This window comes from Pristis pectinata, chromosome 22 (genome assembly GCF_009764475.1).
Source record: "Pristis pectinata isolate sPriPec2 chromosome 22, sPriPec2.1.pri, whole genome shotgun sequence".
Taxonomy (NCBI): Eukaryota; Metazoa; Chordata; class Chondrichthyes; order Rhinopristiformes; family Pristidae; genus Pristis; species Pristis pectinata.
In genome coordinates, this window is record NC_067426.1 from 8,820,744 (window position 1) to 8,842,636 (window position 21,893).

General features: G+C 40.3%; 1 protein-coding gene across 3 annotated transcripts in view; it reads right to left on the reverse strand.

Annotated features, from left to right (window-relative positions):
- The window catches only part of themis2 (thymocyte selection associated family member 2), a 74,174-nt gene that overhangs the window by 24,222 nt on the left and 28,059 nt on the right, over positions 1-21,893 (reverse strand). For all 3 annotated transcript variants that reach the window (XM_052036465.1, XM_052036464.1, XM_052036463.1), the window contains one exon: positions 11,013-12,112. In XM_052036465.1, coding sequence (XP_051892425.1) covers positions 11,013-12,112 — 1,100 coding nt within the window. The remainder of the gene's footprint in view (positions 1-11,012; positions 12,113-21,893) is intronic.

Sequence of the window (21,893 nt, forward strand, 5' to 3'; positions counted from 1 at the left end):
CTTAAATGTCCCTAATGTATCTGCCCCCACAACCTCAGCAGGCAGTGCATTCCACACACCCACCACTCTGTAAAAAAAAACTTACCCCTGACATCCCCTTTATACCTTCCTCCAATCACCTTAAAATTATGTCCCCTCGTGTTAGCCATTGTTGCCCTGGGAAAAAGTTTCTGACTGTCCACTTGATCTATGCCTCTTATCTTGTACACCTCTATCAAGTCCCCTCTCATCCTCCTCCTCTCCAAGAGAAAAGCCCTAGTTCGCACGACCTATTCTCATAAGACATGATCTCCAATCCAAGCAACATCCTGGTAAATCTCCTCTGCACCCTCTCTAAAGCTTCCACATCCTTTCTATAATGAGGCGACCACATCTGAACACAATACTCCAAGTGCGGTCTGACCAGAGTTCTATAGAGCTGCAACATCATCTCGTGGCTCCTGAACTCAATAACCCGACTAATGAAGGCCAACACTCCATTCGCCTTCCTAACAACCCTATCGACCCATGTGGCAACCTTGAGGGATCTATAGACGTGGACCCCAAGATCCCTCTGTTCCTCCACACTGCTAAGAGGCCTTCTGATAATCCAAGTACGTCATATCTATGGTTCTCTGTTAACAGTTCTAACAGTTTCATCCTAAGAAGAAAAATTCCAATAGATTTGTCAAACATGATTTCCCTATTATTAATCTATGTTGGGTTTGTCTAATCCCACTGATATTTTCTAAGTGTCCTGTTATCACCTAATTTATTTCAGGTTCTTGCAATTTCCCTACCACTGATGTTAGGCTGACCAGTCTATAGTTCCCTATTTTCTCTCACTCTCTTAGTTTATAGCATTTTGGAAGATGATATCCAAGGTATCTGCTGTTTCCACAGCTACTCCTTTGGACTCAGGTTTATTGGTTTTCAGTGACATTACTTTCTCCAGCACTTTATTTACTAATTTCCTTTAATTTATCCTTTTCATTTTACTTATGGATCGCTAGCATTTCTGTCAAGTTATTTGTGTCCTCTTCCGTGAAAGGAAAACCAAAGTATTTGTTTAATTAGTTCCCTATTATAATTTTCCCATTTCTGACTTCAAAGGACCTACATTTGTCTTCACTAATCTTTTATCTGTAGACATACTGAGCACATTTAGGCCCATTAACACTGTTTCTTTCTTGTTAGATCCTCCTTGATCTGAATATTTACAGCATGTTCTGCCTTTATTCTAAACTATTGCTTGCCCTGCTTTTATAGTCATGGAGTTATACAGCACAGAAACAGGCCCTTCAGCCCAACTTATCTATGCCAACCAAGGTCTCTCCTTGAGCTGGTCCCATTTGCCTTTGTTTGGCTCATTTCCCTCCAAACTTTCTGTATCCATGTACCTGTCTAAATGTCTTTAAAATGTAATTGTACCCATCTCTACCACTTCCTCTAGCAACTTGTTCCATATACCCATCACCTTCTGTATGAAAAACTTTAAATACTTCCCCTCTCATCTTAAACCTATGCCCTCTAGTTTTAGACTCCCCTAACTTGGGAAAAAGACTGATCATTTGCCGTATTTATGCTCTTCATGATTTTATATACATCCATAATATCACCCTTCAGTCTCCTACGCTCCAGGGAAAACAGCCCCAGCCTATCCAGTCTCTCCTTATAACTCAAGCCGTTCAGTCCTGGCAACATTCTTGTGAATCTTTTCTGCACCCTTTCCAGCTTAATGATATCCTTCCTATAGCTTAGCAACTAGAACTGCACATAATACTCCAAGTGCAGTCTCGCAAATGTCTTGTACAGCTGTAACATGTTAACCACTGCCTATCCACCATCATGTCTTTCTATAAATCTCAACAATCCATCCTAGCCAACTCACACATCATACCTTTGTAATTTTCTTTGCTTACAATTTAGGCCCTTAGTTTTGGATTGAGCTACATCAATTTCTATCTTAAAGTCACTTTTTCCTAAATGAACCTCCCATCTTTGGTGACCCTGCAATCATGTTTCCATAATGATAAATGGATCATTCCCATTTACTTCTCTTTGTGCCAATAATTTATCAACTTTGTTCTGAATGCTGCAAGCAATTATAGATAGCGCCTTTACTTTCATATTTATAGCTGAAGATGATTGCAAAAACTTTAGTCTCTGGCATCCATGTTCTGTGCTCTTGCCCCACTGTGGTCCAATGAAGACTTCAGTTGTTCACTACCATTCTTGACTGGATGTTGCTGGAATGCAGAGCTTTGGTTGCTGAAACATTTAGTTATCTGTGCTTGCTGCTTTTGCTTTTAGCAGGTATGCTGCAGCTTCCTCCCATGAGCACCTCATTTTTAAGTATGTCTGTTGTTGCTTCCGACATGTACCTCTACACTGGCCATTGACCCAGTGTTGGTCCTGATTTGGTAGAATGGCAGAGGGGTCTCACAGATTGTGGTGGAAAGCAATTCTGCAGCTGACAGTAATACCATCCGTAACATCTTTAGTCAGCCGCTGGTTGTGGAGATTTTGATTCTTAATGGAGAATGCATTGTTAAAAATTTTGAGATACTTTAGATTCTTTCCAATGCACTTCTATTGACAAACCTTATAATTTAATTTCCCACTCTAGCTTAGCAACAAGCCCTCATACCAATATAAATGATTTTACTTAAGCTCAAGCCATTAGGTTCTGAATGAACTACCTCTCAAACTACATACAGTATAAAATTCTTTCATCTGAAATCATTTTTCCCCTAAGAGATGCCTTATTAAGAGATTATTAATTATTTTACATGATAAAGTCTAAAATAGTCTTTTTCCAGTTTGGTTCTATGGCATGTTATTTTAGAAGGCAATCCCAGTGCACTTTATAAAAATGTCCCCCAAACTATTTTTGTCAATTTGATTTGCTCAGTCTCTACAAGTTTTTCCTTGTTTATTGTTAATTCGCTCTCCAATTGTGATACAACTGTTAGAGTTCCTGTAAACCACTCCAACTATTGTTTTTGTGCCTTTTAACTCTTATTTCCATTCATTATATTTACTGTTCTTCTGGATAAAGACCTTTTCTCATGCTGCCCTGAATAAATCTTACCCCTAAGAATCATCTCCAATAGCTTTCCTACCACTGAGGTGAGACCCACTCACCTATAATTTCCTGGATTACCCCTATTTCCCTTCGTAAACAAAGAAACAATACTGGCTACTCTCCAGTCCTCTAGGACCCCACCTGTGGCTAGAGAGGATACAAAGATCTTCATCAAAGCCCTGGCAATCTCCTCACTTGCCTCTCTCAGCAACCTGGGATAGATTCCTTCAGACCCTGCAGATTCATCCACATTAATGCTCTTCAAAAGACTCAACACCATCTCCTTCTTCGTCTCAAAATGCCCACGCATATTAGAATATCCCACACTGATCTTGCTATCCTCCATGTTCTTCTCCTTAGTGAATACTGATGCAAAGTACTCGTTTAGTACTTCGCCAACACCCTCCAACTCCAAACGTAAATTCCTTCCTTTATCCATGAGCAGTCCTACCCACTCCTTTAACACCCTCTTATTTTTAATGTACCTAAAAAAATGCTTTGGGATTCACTTTTATCCTGCTTGCCAAGGACATTTTATGGCCCTACTTGTAGAGTCTGTTTTTTATGTTTGTGCATCATTCCCCCTCCACACCCCACATAATGATGTGAGTCGAGCAGCATCTGTGGGGGGAAAGGAATTGTCGACATTTTGTTTTGAAACCCTGCATCAGGACTGAGTGGAGAGGGGAGATGGTCAGTATAAAGGGGAGAGGGGGATTGGTGAGACAGGAGCCCAAGGTGATTAGTGGACTGAGGAGAGGTGAAAGGTAATGGGCAGGTTGCACCAGGTAGGGGATGAGACGGGGGTGGAGTTATGATTGAATAGCCTGGTAATACTTCAGTAGTATTTGGTTGAGCTATTTGGTGGAGAGGTCCTATAGAATTTGGCATAAGTTCAAAGGGCAAGAGGGGAGCAAATTGTTTATTTTCAAAAAAAATTGCTAATGGGTGGAAAGACACTCATAGAATAATAGTACACGAGACAAATCAATCCACCTAGTCTGAGCTGCAATCAACTCTCATATTAAAACTCTATAGTTACAACATTTCAATTCTGAATAAACCTTTGTTTTATGCTGATAGCAAAGGAACAGGTGTATAGTTTTATAAGAGGGTTAAAAAGGAAAGTCTATTGGGGATGGAAAGCCACAGGGTGGTATTGTGGGGCAGCAGGTAGTGATCCAGGTTTGATCCTGAAGTCTGATACAGTCTATGTGGTGTTTTTACATTCTCCCTGTGACCACATGGATTTCTCCCAGATGTTCTGACTGCAATGGTTCATACCAAAGAATAGGTTAGTTGGCTGCTGTGAATTGTCCCCCGACAGTTCAGAGTCAAGGTAAAGTTAATGGGCATGTGAGAGAGAATAGGTTACAGTAAAATAAGTAGCGTAATGGGATTGATGGAAATGCTCTGGGAGCTAGCATAGACTTGATAGGCCAAGCGATTTCCATCTATGTCTTATGAGAGATATGGGATAACGGAATCAGGTCCTTTGGTACTTAAGGGATGTTCTCTTGTTGTATCCCATGATGAAAGAAGCCTTGAAATCCATCTGTTAATAATTTGTCAGTGATACAGGAGAACTCAAGAATGACCATCAATATGTTACCATGGAAATAACCATCTAGCACCCAGATGTTTTCTGAAATGAGAAACATTTTTAATCAATTGAGAACAAAAGCATATTCTTTAAATAAAAGCTGCTGTAGATTAATTATGAGAGGCCATTCAAATTTCTACAAATATTGATTTGATTAAAACTCAGTGTCAAGCTGGCCAATTTAGAAGGCTAATCTTTAACAAGATGCAAATGCCTTAAAATGTGATTAAACTAATAATGTCCTCACTAAATCCTCTCCAATGCATTAAACATCTGTCTCATCCGAGCTAGTTGCAGAATGTGGTTAATGACAATGACTATTATTGCACCCATATTATTATCCACAAGTACTACTCCAAGAATAATATTCAATGGTAATGAGGCATATGTTAAATAGCCAAAGTTTTTTTTAACCTGACAAAGGTTCATGAGTTCCAGGTGAAGCAATAATTCACTTGCACTTTTTCCAATCTAGTGTACTGCATTCCATGTTCACAATGTGGCTACCTCTGCATTGAAGAAACTAAACACAGATTGGTGATTCAGAGCCACAAGAGATAGCAGATGCTGGAACACGGAGCAACAGATGATCTGTTGGAGGAATTCAGCAGCTGGAGCAACATCTGTCAGGGGAGAGGAATTTCCTGATGCAGGGTTTCAACCCAAAATGTTGGCGATTCCTTTCCCTGCACAGGTGCTGCTTGACCTGTTGAGTTTCTCTAGCAGATTGTTTGTTGCTACAGACTGGTGATCACATCCTGAAGCACATGTGCTCAGTCCACATGAGTGACCCAGAGCTTAGTTGCCTGACACTTTAATTCTCCATTCCACTCCTATTATGATCTGTCTGTCTGTGGCTGCCTGAACTGTTACAATGAGACCCAATGCAAGCTCAAGGAACAACACCTCATCTTCTGTTGGGGCATGATGCAGCTTTCAATATTGAATTCTCTAACTTTAGATAACATGTCTATATAAGACCTATTTCTGTCAGCCATCCTTATTTCTTTTCCTGGCCTTCTGGGCATGTCTCAGTGTGCCTGAGCCACATCAGCAACACATTACACAGCCATAGCAGCTTCATCTGATCCCATCTGCCTTATGACTGCATTTTATCAGATAAATTCCCGTTGTTCCACTCACGCTTTGCTGCTACTTAGACTAAATTGCTTCTCTCTTTCTCAGTTCTGATGAAGGTCCCTCATCTGAAAAAATGGACTGTTTCTCTTTCCACAAATGCTGCCTGACCTGCTTAGTTTTTCCAGTGATTTACATTTTCTGTTTTTTATTTGATGTTGGCTCAGTTTTTTTTGTATCCTACCCATATAAGCCTAGCCTGCCAGGCAGGCCCCACCACCTTACCAGTAACAATACATTACACAGACTAAGAAGCTTAATGTGCTGCTAACTGCCACTATTAAGCTATATTGACATATCCAATCACAGACATTCTTGTTGTTCCACACATCCTTTCCCCACCTTCTTCCCTACTTCCCTACTGATATCTAACTTGTGTCTCTTTTTCTTTCTCTCGCTTTCTCTCTCTCACACACTTTGTCTCTCTCACACACTTTCTCTCGCTCTCTCTCTCTCTCTCTTGCTCTCTCTGTGTTTTAGGTCACAGACTCCTGCTCATTACACAGATGCTACCTGTCCTGCTGAGTTTTTCTGGCATTTTCTGTTTTAATCCCACAGCTTTCAGAGTGGTTCTCCACTGGGCTGGAATGAAAGCACCATATTGTTGATGCAGAGAAAATTATAGTAAAAAGTTCTTGAGACTGCAGATGATCAAAATACAATGCCAGATTAATTTACAATTTGCCTCAATTACAGAAAGATCTAGTCACTCGACATGTTCCAACAAAATAGTATTCCATGAACTACCCCACTTTTTGGAATTGGAATTGGTTTATTATTGCCACACATACCAAGGTACAGTGAAAAACTTGCCTTGCATACCATTCATACAGATCAATTCATTACACAGTGAATTGAGGTATTACAAGGTAAGACAAAAGTGGAAAATTATAACCAGTTTGGCATTGTGATCTAGGAGAGCCAATCATGCATCTGTTATACAATATACCTAACTCTTATTCCATTGTTTTAAATTGCTTGTAAAGTGAATGTGATTGGATGTGAAAGTGGAATGTATGCATCAAGCCCATACATTGTGTGAACTCAGAGTGTGAATTGTGTGCATAAATTAGCTGTGGGAATTGGGCCCATACATCTACTTCAACAGATGTCTACCGAAGCAGCGAGGATGAAAATTTATCTAAGAAGTTTTAATCCTTTTCAGATTATTTTTGTGGAGAGTCTTAACATTTTAAATAACACCTCAGTTAAGAAAAATCAGGGATCTCCCTTTGTCAGTCAGTAGTTCACAGAAATCAAAATGACTGGAATTTATAAGATAAGATATCTTTATTAGTCACATGTACATCGAAACACACAGTGAAATGCATCTTTGCATAGAGTGTTCTGGGGGGCAGCCTGCAAGTGTGGCCACACATCTGGCGCCAACATAGCATGCCGACAACTTCCTAACCCGTACGTCTTTGGAATGTGGAAGGAAACCGGAGCACCCGGAGGAAACCCACGCAGACACAGGGAGAATGCACAAACTCCTTACAGGCAATGGTGGGAATTGAACCCGGGTTGCTGGTGCTGTAAAGCGTTACGCTAACTGCTACACTACAGTGCCTGCCATGATTGGATGCATAATTAGCTTCTCCCGATCACAATGCCAGAGCAGCAATAATTTTCCTTGTTAAGTGCTGTTTTTTGGAGCATGTTCAGTGGCCAAATCATTTTGTTAACAAGGTAAATTGTAAATAAATCTGATTTATTTTCAGGATCAGTATTTTATCCTGTTGATTCTGATATGCTATAGACACTACTCTTTTTGGAATCAACCTGTACTCCACTGAAGGGCAGTAGTGTGCCCAAGTACTTGCTTGTGTTTTAATGTTAGTAATCACATCCAGACTGACATGGGAGGTACAGAGTGCAATGGACTTTCACAACAAACCAAAGATAAATCTGTGGTAAGGCACACTTTTTGACTTAGAGCAGAGGGAAATTTTCTCTAAACTTTACTGAGATTGAGGATTCTACATATGGATGTCAAGACCTAGCAATATGGCAATATGTTGATATGAAAGGCAGCAGCATCTGGAGGATTCTGTTTCATTTAAGCCACTCCTCCACTCAACAGAGTGCAATCAGTACCCAACCCACCACATTTGTTTTCAGTTTTCAGCATTTCCACTATTACAAACATTTGATGGCTCTGTCTCTGTACTACTTGACCAACTGCCTGTTCGCATGCTCCTCAGGAATCCTGGCATAAACAGTGATGAATCTCTGGAGTTCTTTATCATGGAGAGTTGCAGAGGGAATTGAGAGCTATGGGGAATAGACACAGAAGAGAAGTTACAGCCTGGAGCAGATCAGCCACAGTTATAATTAATGGTGGGGAAGTATTGAGAGGCTGAGTGGCCTACTCCTGCCTCTATTTTCTTATGTTGTTTTCTCAACTGTTGCTGTGCATCAAAGTCTCCCTGCCTCCATAAAATGTCCTTGTGACAGCCAAGTGCAACAAGAAATATGGTGAAAAAAGATGTTGCTGTGACAAATGAAGCTTAGGAACAAGGTTTAAAAATGAAGGAGGAAGAGGACTGCATGAAGAAGAAAATGAGAGAGTGAAAGAGGGAGAGCAGAAAGAGAAGTGACAGAGACAGAGGCATATCTTGAAAGAGAGAAATGGGAATGCAGGAAGAAATTAAGAAAGGTAACACTATATGCATGACAAACATTATTAGGAATGCACCTCATGAACATAGATGCATGTTGAGGTCTTACCAAATACATTTGTGGCAATGAGGCCCATCCAGAAAAGTTGAGAGCCTCTGACTGAATTCATGCTACACTGATGGAGGAGTAATTAATGGTTACTTTGATGTGCACGAACATTCACAAAAATAACCTTGTGCTCAGTCCTTGTTCTGTCATTTTAAACCACAAAGTTTCACTGCAAGGCAGCAGCATGTGTACAGATGTAGAATTTATGCCAAATCAGACGAACAGTTCCCATTTTTTTTAGTTCACCCCATTTCTACGGTTTAAGTAGGATTAACCAACACAATTTACCCCCTTTTAAGAACAATGGAACATGTTTACATAGGAACTGAAGAAGGCCATTCAGCCTCATGATCTTGTTCATCCATTCAGTTAGACCATCCAGGGTCCACACAATGTTTCTAGATATCCCCTACCAAATGAAGAAAAAAATCGCTCAGAAGCATTACTAAGAATGAATGAAACCTTAGTACAAAGGTGAAATACAAAGGATACTGGAAACTAATTATCATATTATAATAAATTTAATGATGGATGGATTGACTGGTAGCATCTTGAGATAAACTAAAAGACAGGGACATTAAGAGACATTGTCAGACAGACCGCTGGTAACCAAGAATAAGAATTGTATTGCTATGGAGTGAGCAGCGGTAGCAGTAACCATCTTAAGATATCCATTACATTTCAGCAAGTGACTTTGATAATAAAGTGATCCTATTGCAATTTGAGCCAAGTAAACATGAGGGAAAAAAATGAACATAGTTTCCCAGAAATCAGATTTCACTCATCTTTGGTGTGTTTAGCAGGTGTCGCATTTAATCCTAACATCGCATAGGGCACAATCCCACCAGAATCATTACATTTGAGTAATTTACATTTTAAAAAATCATTAGGGTGGTTTGCATCCTGCTTCCTGCGTTAACTAATGTGTGACCTATGCGATTTTCGACCGCCACTGCCTGTAGAACACATAGCTAACATGTCAATCATGTGCTTCTCACTGATAAGCAGGTCAGACCTTAAGGTACATTTTTTTTGACAACCATTGCAGGCAGTATGGGGGTGCTGGAAAGCAAAAGTGGGTGTGGGAAGAAAACAGTGTTTAATGAATATGTATACTTCCACATTATGGTCTTGTCTAATGGGGCACCAAGATACTTTGAGGTACAGGACCACCAACAGACCAGCAATCGCAGGGTCTTGCACTGAATTCATTACACAGAACTGCTGCAATCTTTGTTAATGATGCCAGTGGGCAAAAGTGGAGGATGTAAAATGATCACAGCACCATCAGTGGTCAGAACGTTGAAGTCCCATCAGAGACACTTTAATTCACATATGGGTTTATTCCTCATTTCATTGAGAGTTGGAAAAAAAGGTTGTAGCTTACACACTATTGATTTAAATGCTGTTGGGAATGAGATGAGCACCGTGCTCTGTGATGATGTTTGTGAATAGTCCTGGAAAAATGAAGCAGCGCTAAGGTGAATAATTCCCAGTCCAATTTCCTGACACGTTCAAGTAGTCCTAAAGATATTAAATCATGTCCAAAGTGGATTTTTATCAGTGATTTACTTTCTAATTTCTAGGCTGTTGACAATAAGGAATGGTTTATTTTTGGTTTTTGCACTTGAGTTGGCCAGGAGAAAGGTCTCTGTCTAACAGGAAGAAAACACTTAAAGACTGGCCACCCAAAGCACTTGAAGGTTCCAGGGTAGGTCCAGCTGAGTTTCTTTTTTAATGCATGTATCAGAGATTAAATTAGGGTAACTTCTGTGAGGAAGGTAAAGTAAAACCTCACTAGGACTTTGATAGTGCCGGACTAGCAGATCGTCCAGACTATTGGATTAATACTCCAAGACGCTTAATTTTGTTTCAAGAAGTTACATGGTAGGATAATAAATTTTCCAATGAACCCAGTAGGTTCAAAGGGAGCATGGGAAACAAGACCATAGTCAGTCTCAAGGGAGCGTTGCATTTAGAGGCCCAATGAGTTTAAAGGGAGCTCAGGGACCGGGGCTAAGGAGGATTTAAAACGAGCAGAGGAACCGAGTACCTGTGTGTTAGAGGGAGGTAGGATAAGGGGCTGTGGAGTGTGAAGAGGAACTGGAACTCCAGTGTGAATTCTACTACACTTTGTGTAGAGTCTTTTCCTCCTGAAAACCTGAAGTCGGTAACATGTTGACCCCTTGTTCTGGGCACACTCACCAAAGGAAATAGTTTTTCTCCATTATTCATGAAAAACATCTCAGTTAGGTAACATTAGAATCATTGAGATCACGGCAGAGGAGGAAGCTATTTGGCCCGTTGGATCAATGTTTTGTGTTCATAGGAATAAAAGCCAAGGCCATGCAATCTGATTTCATAACCCCAGCGTCATCCTAGTGAGTTTCTGCTGCACCATTAAAGGCTACTCTATGCATTCTGATATATGGTGTGCAGAACTTTGTTGTTACTCTTAAAATGCAAGGTTCTTACCTCAGGGAGCAAAGGTGGTTTGAGCTGCTTGTTATCTGGAACAGGGGAATGAGAAGGATTTTGAATTGGGGCAGGAGAACGTGATAGGGTTCCTTTGCTTGGTTGTTTAGGTGGCCGAGGTGGAGGACACTGAGATGGAGTAGAACATCTCAACAGGTTATAGTACATGAAGTTGGTCAGCTCTTCTACTGTGGCCACGCTTTCATAACAGCAGTCTTCTCCGTAACAGTCTTCCAGGACTTGGACAGTCATGGTCACCCATTCTATTGGGATTGAGAAGCACTCAGAAGGATTGTCCAGATAACTAGCAATTAAAGTAGGCACCTCAATTATCTCCTCTAGTTTGATTGTCGGGAAGGATGTTAAGGAATCAGTTGGTAAGGAAGGATCTTTAGATGTGACCTTCACCTGAAAAGGGAGTTTGAATTTTTCATATATTTCTGAGATTTTGTATTTCTTTGTGTCACGGATTTCTTCTACAAAACGACCCTCCAAGTAAAGAGGAAGCATAAGGGGTTGAGCCACATCCTCCTCCTCCTCTTCCTCATCCTCTGGGAGCTTCCTGCACACAACCACATCCAAACTCTGAAGTACACCTTCAATGGCTACTTGTGAAGTAGTCTTAAACATAGTAACCAAGCGGTCCCCAATACACAGAGATGATCCACCTTCATTCCATGTGCAATCATTTGTAACCACAAAGTGCAACGGGTCTTCTGGGGTGAAGGCATTGCAGAGATCAAATGCAGTTGGAAATTCCCGTGGACGTCTTCTGAAAGTTCCCTTGTAATGTTCAGAGATTAAGAAATGGCGACTGATCTTGTTGTGCACAGATGTTGCAAGGACTTTCTTCAACACCACTTTCTTGTAAATTATTATATTTCTCCCCTTCCTAAGTAAATGAAACCATTCAGACTTGAAAGGGGCTTGTTGGTCTGGGGCATCCAAGATTTCAACGATTATTGGAAATGTCTCGTGAGGTTGGTTTGAAATATCAGTCAATGACAATGGTTTGATGAATATAGCATCTTTCTGTTCCTCTGTGACATCTCTCACGTCAACCTCCAAAGTTGAGGGTATTTTCACAACCTCTTTTCTGACTGCAGAAAGATATTTATATCAATGAGTATTATTTCAGATGATATACATAAACATCCTATGCATTATTCCATCAAATAGACTCTGTATAGATTACCCTCTATAAAGTTATGGTTGTAACGATTTTTTTTTGGCAAAGGTATTCAGCACATTAAAGCCCTGTGCCAGATATCCAATTCAACCGACTCCTCTCTTCCCTTTCAATAGTCCTATAATCTTTTCCCCTTTAAAATGTTATTCTATTCCTGTTTGAAAACCAGTTTTGAAACTGCTTCCACCATCCTTTCATGCAGCTGATTCCAGATCTCAGCACTGTGTTAAACAACATTTCCTCATGTTGTTTCTGTTCTTGTTAGGGAGAAATATTAGCAGTAAGGCAGATAAATGGAGTTAACTGAATGAGAGATCAGACCTAAGGGGCTGAGTTGCCCACTCCTGTTCTTGTATTCCGAAATAGTCAGATTGTAAAAAGGATGCTAGGGTACAGTTTGGTTTATGCAAATGGGAATTTATTATATTTCAGAAGAGACAAATTAGCAAATTCCTGCAAAACCCTTAAGAGAAAGGAGGAATTAACAGGTGAGTAATTTATTAACATTTTCTTTATTTTCCACTATAAAGTAAGAAAACCAACTTTAAATCCACCATAAATTAATTTAACAATAAAATCCTCTTTCAAAAAATTTAAAACATAGTATACCTCCATTTAGTTCTGAGGCAGAAGGTTGTGTGTTCAAATCAAAGCGCTGCTAGTTTTCTCAAGAAAGTGTTAAAGATTCCGCGCCATTATTTTGAAGAAGAGAAAGAGAGTCAGCCCCATTGCCCTGGACAACATTTATCCCTCACTTAAAATTACTAGGACAGATAATCTGGTCAGTAAGGTGTTGGAGCTTGCTGTACACACTTTGCTTGCATTTATCCTTCACTTAAAATTACTAGGACAGATAATCTAGTCAGTAAGATGTTGGAGCTTGCTGTACACATTTTGCCTACATTACAACAGTAGCTACACATCAGAATCAGGTTTATCATCACTGACATATGTCATGAAATTTGTTGTTTTGTGGCAGCAGTACAGTAGCAGTACAGTAAAGACAAAAATTACTATAAGTTACAAAGATAAATAAATAGTACAAAAGAGAAATAATGAGATAGTGTTCATGGGTACATGGACTGTTCAGAAATCTGATGGCAGAGGGGAAGAAGCTGTTCCTGAAACATTGAGTGTGGGTCTTCAGGCTCCTGTACCTCTGCCACAATGGCAGTAATGTGAAGAGAGCATGTCCTGCATGGTGAGGGTCCTTAATGACGGATGCTGCCTTCTTGAGGCACCGCCTCTTGAAGATGTCCTCCATGGCAGGGAGCGTTCTGCCCGTGATGGAGCCAGCTGAGTCTACAGTCCTCTGCAGCCTCTTTCGATCCTGCACATTGGAACTTCCATACTAGACAGTGATGCAACCAGTCTCTATACATATATACATGTACATCCATAGAAATTTGCAAGAGTCTTTGGTGACTGTGGTCTCCTGATAAGTTGAGGATCCAGTTGCAAAAAAATGTACAGAGGCCCAGATTTTGAAGCTTGTTGATTAGTAATGAGGGTATGATGGTGTTGAACACCGAGCTGTAATCGATAAACAGCAGCCTGACTTATGTTTTGCTGTTGTCTAGGTGTTCCACAGCCGAGTGGAGAGCTATTGAAATTATGTCTGCTGTAGACCTGTTGTGGCACTTGAAACATTACACCTTGTGCTATAAAGCAGCTTGGGATGCCATGAAACCATGAAACATGCAACAGAAGGGTATATCTCTTTCAAACTGTATTGGTTGGGAATAGAGATGTTTGCTTCCATTGTTAACATCTACCAAATGAAGGAAAGACTTTCAAAATACATAGTATAGTAGACTCATATGGCATGGAGACATACCATTTGGTCCACTGAGTTCACGTTGACCATTGAGCACATATTTACACTACCAATCCCACTTTATTCTCCTCACATTCCCATCAGATCCCCCCCAGACTCTACACTTTATTACACTCACCTACACACTAGGGGTAACTTACAGTGACCAGTTGGGATGTGGAAGGAAACTGGAACACCTGGGGAAACCTATGTTGTCACCGGGAGAATGTTCAAACTGCACACAGACAACCCCGGAGATTAGTATTGAACCCAGGTAACTAGTGCTGTGAGGCAGCGGTTCTACTTGCTGCTCCACGGTGTCATCCATGATGCTCTTCTCTGACTCAGCTTTGCAGGTGCTACATTAATTTTAGAGTTCAGTCACTTTTGTAACTCAGAGTAGTGCAGCAGGCAGTTGGTCCAGAGCAATATTTCAACAAATGGCATGACCAATTATTGTCATCCTTAGTGATGGGGATAAACGTTGGTTATTGGGAAATTAAGAGAAAGCCTCTCATTTTTGCATTAGGTTCCATAGGTCTGATGTACCATGTGAAAAACCTCCAACAGTTCACAATGCCAACTGTACTGGAAACTTTTAGGCAAGGTACATGTCAAAGCCTCTAGACTTATGTGTGACCATTGAAGCCAATAGTTTAAACCAAATTAAAATATGATGAATATTCACTATTACTTGTTGCTTTGGCAATGATCCCTCTCCTGACACATGTCCTTGTGTGAGTACGTAATGCTGCATGGTAAACACTAAGCATGATTTGGTCCTTTCAGAGGAGAGAGAGAGAGAGAGAGAGAGAGAGAAGTGAGAGGTCAGAAACCCCGCAAATGATCTTGATGTATATTTCTTTTGAATCAAATATTTTCTCAGAACTCAGGGAGCTAATGTAAAATACTGAGTAAAGAAAGTTTAGAAGCAGTTAATCATCAACATTTCCATTTTAGCATTAAGGTGCATTCATTATTTCTTCTGCAACTGTTGAGTTTAAAAAAAGTTTAGAAGCAGGGGCTTGCAGTGCCCAAATGCTTGGTAAATAATTGCCCAAAACATAGCACAAGATGCAAAAGACTCATCCTTCTGCAAACTTCCTGCAATCATTTCACCATTGACTCAATCTAAGTCATTTCAATTGCAAGGGCAAAGTTGAGCAAATTGTTTCCTTGACCTATAACAATTCATTAGACTCCAAGATGTCAATCTAATATTTCAACCAACTTATTATTTTCCATAAAATATTTAAACTGGTTCTCACTGGTTGATACAGGCAATGCCCAAATTACCTTCAAATATCCATTTATTTCATGCTTTCTACCTGTGCATATCACAGAATGGTGGTTTGGAGGAAGAAGCCCATTAACTCACTTGTTCTCATCCTTTCAAGATTACCATTTTACCATCACAGCATCTTGCAACTTCCCTGAATAGTCATCTGCCCTTAATAGAATCCACTTCAGCTGTTGATTAGTCATTATAGAAAGAAGCCTCTCCTGACATTCACCACTTCCCATCTCAATACTAAGTTGTGTGTAAATGCCATGCTCTTTCAAAGTTATGACTATTGTTTTAATGATTATGTATATACTTGTCGTGTGCTCCTCAGATGCCTCTATCCTGATTTTCCAGCTTATTTTGTTTAACCATCTGTAAAACATTGAGAAGCAATGTCACAGAGACATGGCTGAAGGAAGGGCAGGATTGGTATCTCAATGTTCCAGTGTATAGAATCTTCAGGGGTAGTGGGGATGTAAAAGAGAAGGTAACATTATAATGATGATTAAGAAATCCATTTATTGCAGTAATAAAACAGGATATCCCAGAAGATTCCACAAATAAGGCCTTATGGGTGGAGATTAGAAAGGGCCGGTAACTTTGTTTTGGATTATACTATTGCCCTTCCAACAGTCAGTGGGGGATAGAGGAGCAGATACGTAGGCAAATCGTAGAGAAGTGTAATAACAATAAGGTTATAGTTATAGGGGATTTCAATTTCCCAGGTATTAACTGCAATTGCCCTAGTGGAATTTTTAAAGTGCATTCAACAGAGTTTCTTGTGCCAGTAGTCTTACTAGAGATGGGATTATGCTAAACCAAATCCTAGAGAATGAAGCAGGGAAGTGGTTGAGGTGTCAGTGAGCAAGCACTTTGGAGAAAATACTCATAATTCTGTAAGCTTTAAGCTAATTATGGAAAGGATAATGATGTTTCAGAAATTAAGGTTCTGGACCGGGGGCCAGGTGGATTTCAATATAATTATTCAGGACATGGCATATGAAGACTAGGAGCAACTACTTGAAGGTAAATCTACATCTGATGAATGGGAGTCTTTTAAAAGTGAAATAGTGAGGGTTCACCAACATGTTCCTATAAAGGTGAAAAGCAAGAATGCCAAGTCCAAGGAACCCCGAATGTCAAGGGACATTGATGGTTTGAATAAGACAAAAAGAAAATATGTGGTATGTATAGGTACTGAAGGTGGGGGAGGTTCTTCAGGAATATAGAGTGTGTGGTTGAGTGGGGTGGGGGGGGGATGGTGGTGATCTTAAGAAAATAAATAGGGCATAGAGGGAGTGTGAAATATCACTGGCAGATAAGACTTAAGAAATTTCCAAGGCATATGAAGAGCAAGAGGGTGGCTAGGGAAAAAGTGGAGCCTGTTAGGGACATGGAGGCCACTCTGTGTATGGAGCAAGAGGAAGTAGGCAAGGTCATAAATGAATACTTCTCTTTCATATTCATTCTGGAGGAAGACACTGTACTTGGAGATTTTGGGGAGGGAGTGCATGATATTCTGAAGTATATTAGATATCTTAGTGGACATAAAGGTAGATAATTCCCCAAAAGCCAAGTTACCTGATGGTGGCAGCAGAGCTAGATAGGGTAAAGAAGGTTTACAGGATGCTAACCTTCGGTAGCTGGGCCATAGATTATAAGGTTAGGGAAGTTATAGCACAGCTTTATAAGACCATGTCTGTATTATTGTATGCAATTTTGGGTGCCTGCATATAAAAAGAACATGATTGGTCTGGAGATGATGCAGAGCAGATTCAGGAGATGTTACCTGGAACAAAATGTCTCAGTTATGAGAAGGGAAAGGAAGAATTTATTCACCTGGGGGTGGTTGGAGTTTGGAAGGCACTGCTGAGAAGGTGGTGGAGACTCTCATAACACGTAAGAAGTATCTAGATAAGCACTTGAATCATCAAGGCATAGAAGGCTATAGAAGGCTATGGACCAAGTGCTGGTAAATGGGATTAGTATTGATGGATACTTGATAGTTGCATGATAAATGTGGGCTGAAGGGCCTTTTTCTTTGTTGTATTACTTTATAACTGTCAGCTCGCTTGGATGAGAGCAGTGCTAAGATCACTCAAGAACCTTAATCTCATCCACTTGTGTGGCACCCAATCCAACAACCTAGACTTGATCTTCCTCCACCAATTGTATACTTTGGCTGCAGTGTGCATAATCTACAAAGTAATCTTCTCACATAGGTAGTCTGACAGCATCTCACAAATCAGTTACTTCTACCATCAACAGGCAAAGGCAGCAGGTGCAGAACCTCACCACAACCTGCAGGTTCCCCTCTAAATTACACACCTGATTTGCCAATATGTTGCTGTTCCTTCATTGCCTAAATCCTGGAATTCCATACCCAAAAACACCCTTGGATTAGCTTCACCAGAAGGACTGCAGTGAATCAAGGAGGTAGCTTGCCACCATCTTCTCAAAGAAATTAGAGATGGACAATAAATGCTAGCCTTGCCAGTAACATCCTCATCTTAATTTTTTTTTAAAAGAGCATAATTCTACAATAAAATTATTAGCTGATCGTCATTGGCTAACCTCACACACAAAGAAAAGTCACGTGGATGAGGTATCAGCATGGTGAAAATCTGCAGTCCACACTTAATTAGGAAATGACAGCGAAGGAAAGCCTTACCTTAGATACAAAAAAAGAGATTTAATTTTTTCCCTAGATTTAAGAAGTCCCGAGGTTCTTAATTCATAGAATCAGAAAGTTACAGTATAGAAGGCCAATTGAATATAGTTTGAAAGACAAATTCATCCACATTTCCAGACACCTGCTCTTCAGTGGCCTTGTCTATCATTTTTCCATGCCGTTTTCAAATTCTAGGACTTCTGGATATACGTGGACTCCACTTTCTACTAAACATCGCTTTGTACTTGCAGGTACAACTCTGCAGATATTTAAATATGTGCACAGATCATATCTTTCCAAATCCTGTAAAATCTGTAGTAAAACTATAGAATAAATTACTGGATACTCCTGAGAGTCAAGACCAGTTATAGGTGGAGCTGCTGCATTTCTCTATGTATATCTGAGGAAGCTGGAGTCTCTCACTTAAGTTTGCATGAATGCAGGAGGCATTAAATGAGGCCTTAAATTACCCGAGGCTCTGTTGCTGGAACAGCTAGAGTCAAAGAGTAATACAGCATGGAAACTGTGACTCATCCATGTGACCATCAATACCCAACTGTACTAATCCCATTTACCAGTACTTGGTCCATTGCCTCCTATGCTTTGGCGATTCAAGTGCCTGTCTAGATACTTCTTCAATGTTATGAGAATCTCTGCCTTCACTACCATCTCAGGCAGTGCATTCCAAATTCCAAGCACCCTCTGGGTGAAAATATTCCTCCTATTATCCCCTCTAAACCTCTTACTCCTTACCTTTAAAAATATGCTCTCTAATTATAGACACCTATTCTATGGAGAAAAGTTTACTACTGCCTACCGTATCTATGCCTCTGATGATTTTATATGCCTTTATCAGGTTCCCCCCTCAGCCTTCTCTGCTCCAAGGAAAACAATTCCAGTTTATCCAGTCTTTTCTCATATCTGAGACACTCCATCCTGGACAACGCCCTTGTGAATCTCCTCTGCACCATCTCCAGAGCAATCACATGCTTTTTATACCGTGGCAACCAAAATAACACACAATATTCCAGATATGGTCTTACCGATGTTTTATAAAGCTGTACCACAATTTCCCTGTTCTTACTATGCCCTGGCTACTGACAGTTAGCATCCCGTATGCCTTCTTTACCACTCTATCTAGCTGTGCTGCCATCTTCAGGGAACTTTGCATTTGTACACCAAGTTCCTGCTTTTCCTCAATACACTCTAGGTCCACTATTCATTGTGTATGGCCTTCCCTTATCTGACTTCCCAAATTGCATCACCAGATTTATCAGGATTAAATTCCATCTGCCATTTCTCTGCCCAATTTACCAGATGGTAAATATCACTCTGTAGCCTGAGATTCTTCCTCAATATCCACAACACAACCAAATTTTGTGTCATCTGCAAACTTACAAATCAAACCTCCTTCATTAACATCTAAGTCCTTAATGTATATAACAATCAATAAGGATTCCAGCAGTGACCCCTGTTGCAGTAAAGGTCCCAGTACTGATCCCTGTGGTAGTAAAGATTGCAATACAGATCCCTGTGGTAGTAAGGGCCCTCGTACCAATCTATCCGGTAGTAAGAATCCCAGTACCAATCCCTGTGGTAGTGAGGCTCTTAGAACCAATTCCTGTGTTAGTAAGGTTCCCAGTACTGATCCATATGGTAATAAGGATCCTATAAATGATCCCTAAAGTGTTCCAGTACCAATCCCTGTAGTAGTAAGGGTCTCAATACCAATCACTATGTTGGGAGCAAGGAAGGCAAGTTTCAGTAAGGTACATGCTTTTAAACTAATTATGTTTACTTAAATGTTTTTAATTGCTTTTAAGTGTTTCCTGCAATTTTAAGTATTTCAGTAATTTCATTAGTAACTTTCAATGCTTTTCTCATCATTTGATTTAATAGTTTCTAAATGTCAGAGATGCTCACAAAAATGTCAGTTGTTAAGAGAGTATGGCTTTTCCAGCAATTGTTTGTGCACTGCTTGCTTTGGCCCTCCCATGTAATGTCAGCACTGCAGACCCTCAATGATCATGATGGGTGTGGCTTTGTTAATGAAATTGTTGCATTATGGTTTCTCTTGTAGCTCTTCTTATTTCATTTCTTCAATTGTCTTTATTGGATAATGATTCTTCTTCGGTGCATTACTCAGATCACATGGTTCCAAACAGATCCTCACCTAGTTTGGCTTCTTCACACACACATGAAGCTTGATACCTAAAGGTGGGAGAATGGACAGGTGCAATGATCTCTGCCTCTGTCCATCTTCCATGAGCTTTCATTTTCTCTCTGACAGTTACTGGAACACGCCTTGAAAGAGGTACCACCAGTTGTTCATTCTCTTCCAGCTGCAGACGATGTCTTTTCCCTCACTTTACAATTTCATTTTACAGAACTTACATTTGTTATAGCTTGCACCCTCACCTGCGTCTCTTCGAGCTGTAAGCAGTTCCATTTGCTGGGCTGCATTCTACCAAGGATTGGCATACTGTTCTCTTCAAGTACAATTAACTTTCCTTTGTACTTCATATTTTTAATTTCAATTTACATCTGCTCAGTGGCACTAAAAGTACGTAGTTGCATATTGTTAGCATTTGTTTTGTCTCTTTAAACTTTCTTGCCAACGTCTTAGGAATGATTTTACATGTCTAGCAGGAGCCCCCTTCCACCTACAGTAGCAAAGATCCATGTTAGGTACTTGGGTTCCTCTGCTCAATTGACTTATTCCATTTCCTCTCTGCCTGGGTTGAATGTTATGACTTTGACCTCATTATAGTTCCTTTCAGACATCTCACTGGAAATGTAGTCAGCTTGTGCAACACTGTGAACAGACCTTGTATTTTTTAGTACTCTCCTGGTTCCTCCCTCTGCAAAGATGCAAAATGATTAATCCTTCCCATAAGCTAGGGATTCTGTTTCTGTCATTCTTGTTGTTTGCCACAATATTTGCATCCTTTACACTGCTGCTGTTCTTTCCTTCTGTGCTTCTGTTGACTGCAAGGACAGAATTATGGTGTCAACTCCCCGCTCTCCGGCTCATCAAGTCAGACTGTAGACAGTTCAGGGGCCTTAAGAGTTTGACACATTTTGCAAGTCTGTTTCTCTCAGTAGATGTTCCTTCAGTCCTGTATATCAAATTCTGCAAAAAGCTCCTGCTATTTATCAGTGGTCTCTGAAGACAAAAACTTTAGTTCAGTCAAATATGTGCCAATATCTTCCCTTTTGCCTAACATCTTCTGAAAAACTTGAATCTGTGCACCATTGGGTAGAGGATTGCACTCGTTCTTAAAGCTTTAATAAGCTCTTTCAGCATTTCTTTGCCAGGTCTGATTGTTCAGTGAAGCACTCTCCCTCAGTACCAAACATATAACAACAGCTTCAGTTTTGTTACCTCCTCTTCATTAGCCATTGCCATCTCAATATAGATAGAAAATTCCTCCCTCAGTTGTTTCCACTTATCTGGCAAGTTGTTTGCCTCAAAGTTCAGTTGCTGAGGACATTTTATCTGCTCCACCCACCAATATTCAAACAGATAATGTACCATCTAATGGATAAAATCCAAATCTGTTGTTTCCAGTCACAAGGCTTTGCATTGACCATGTGCTGTCTCTATGAAGTTGTATTTGTTTAGTTTCCATCACGCAACTGTTGGTATCTACTTCTGGCAGATAAATCTGAGGTCTATTTCTTCCATTCCATATCATAAACCTCCTTTCTCTGACTACAAACTGAATAGCATTTCTTAACAGCAAGGCAATGTTACAGAGTCATGGACAGATAAATCACGGGAACAGCCCCTTTGGCCATGAAGCACCCATTTACACGAATTCTACCCTAAGTCATATTATTTTTCCTACATTCCCATCAATTTCACAAACCCCCCCCCCCCACCGCCCCCTCCAGCCCCCTACCATCCTGGATTCTAC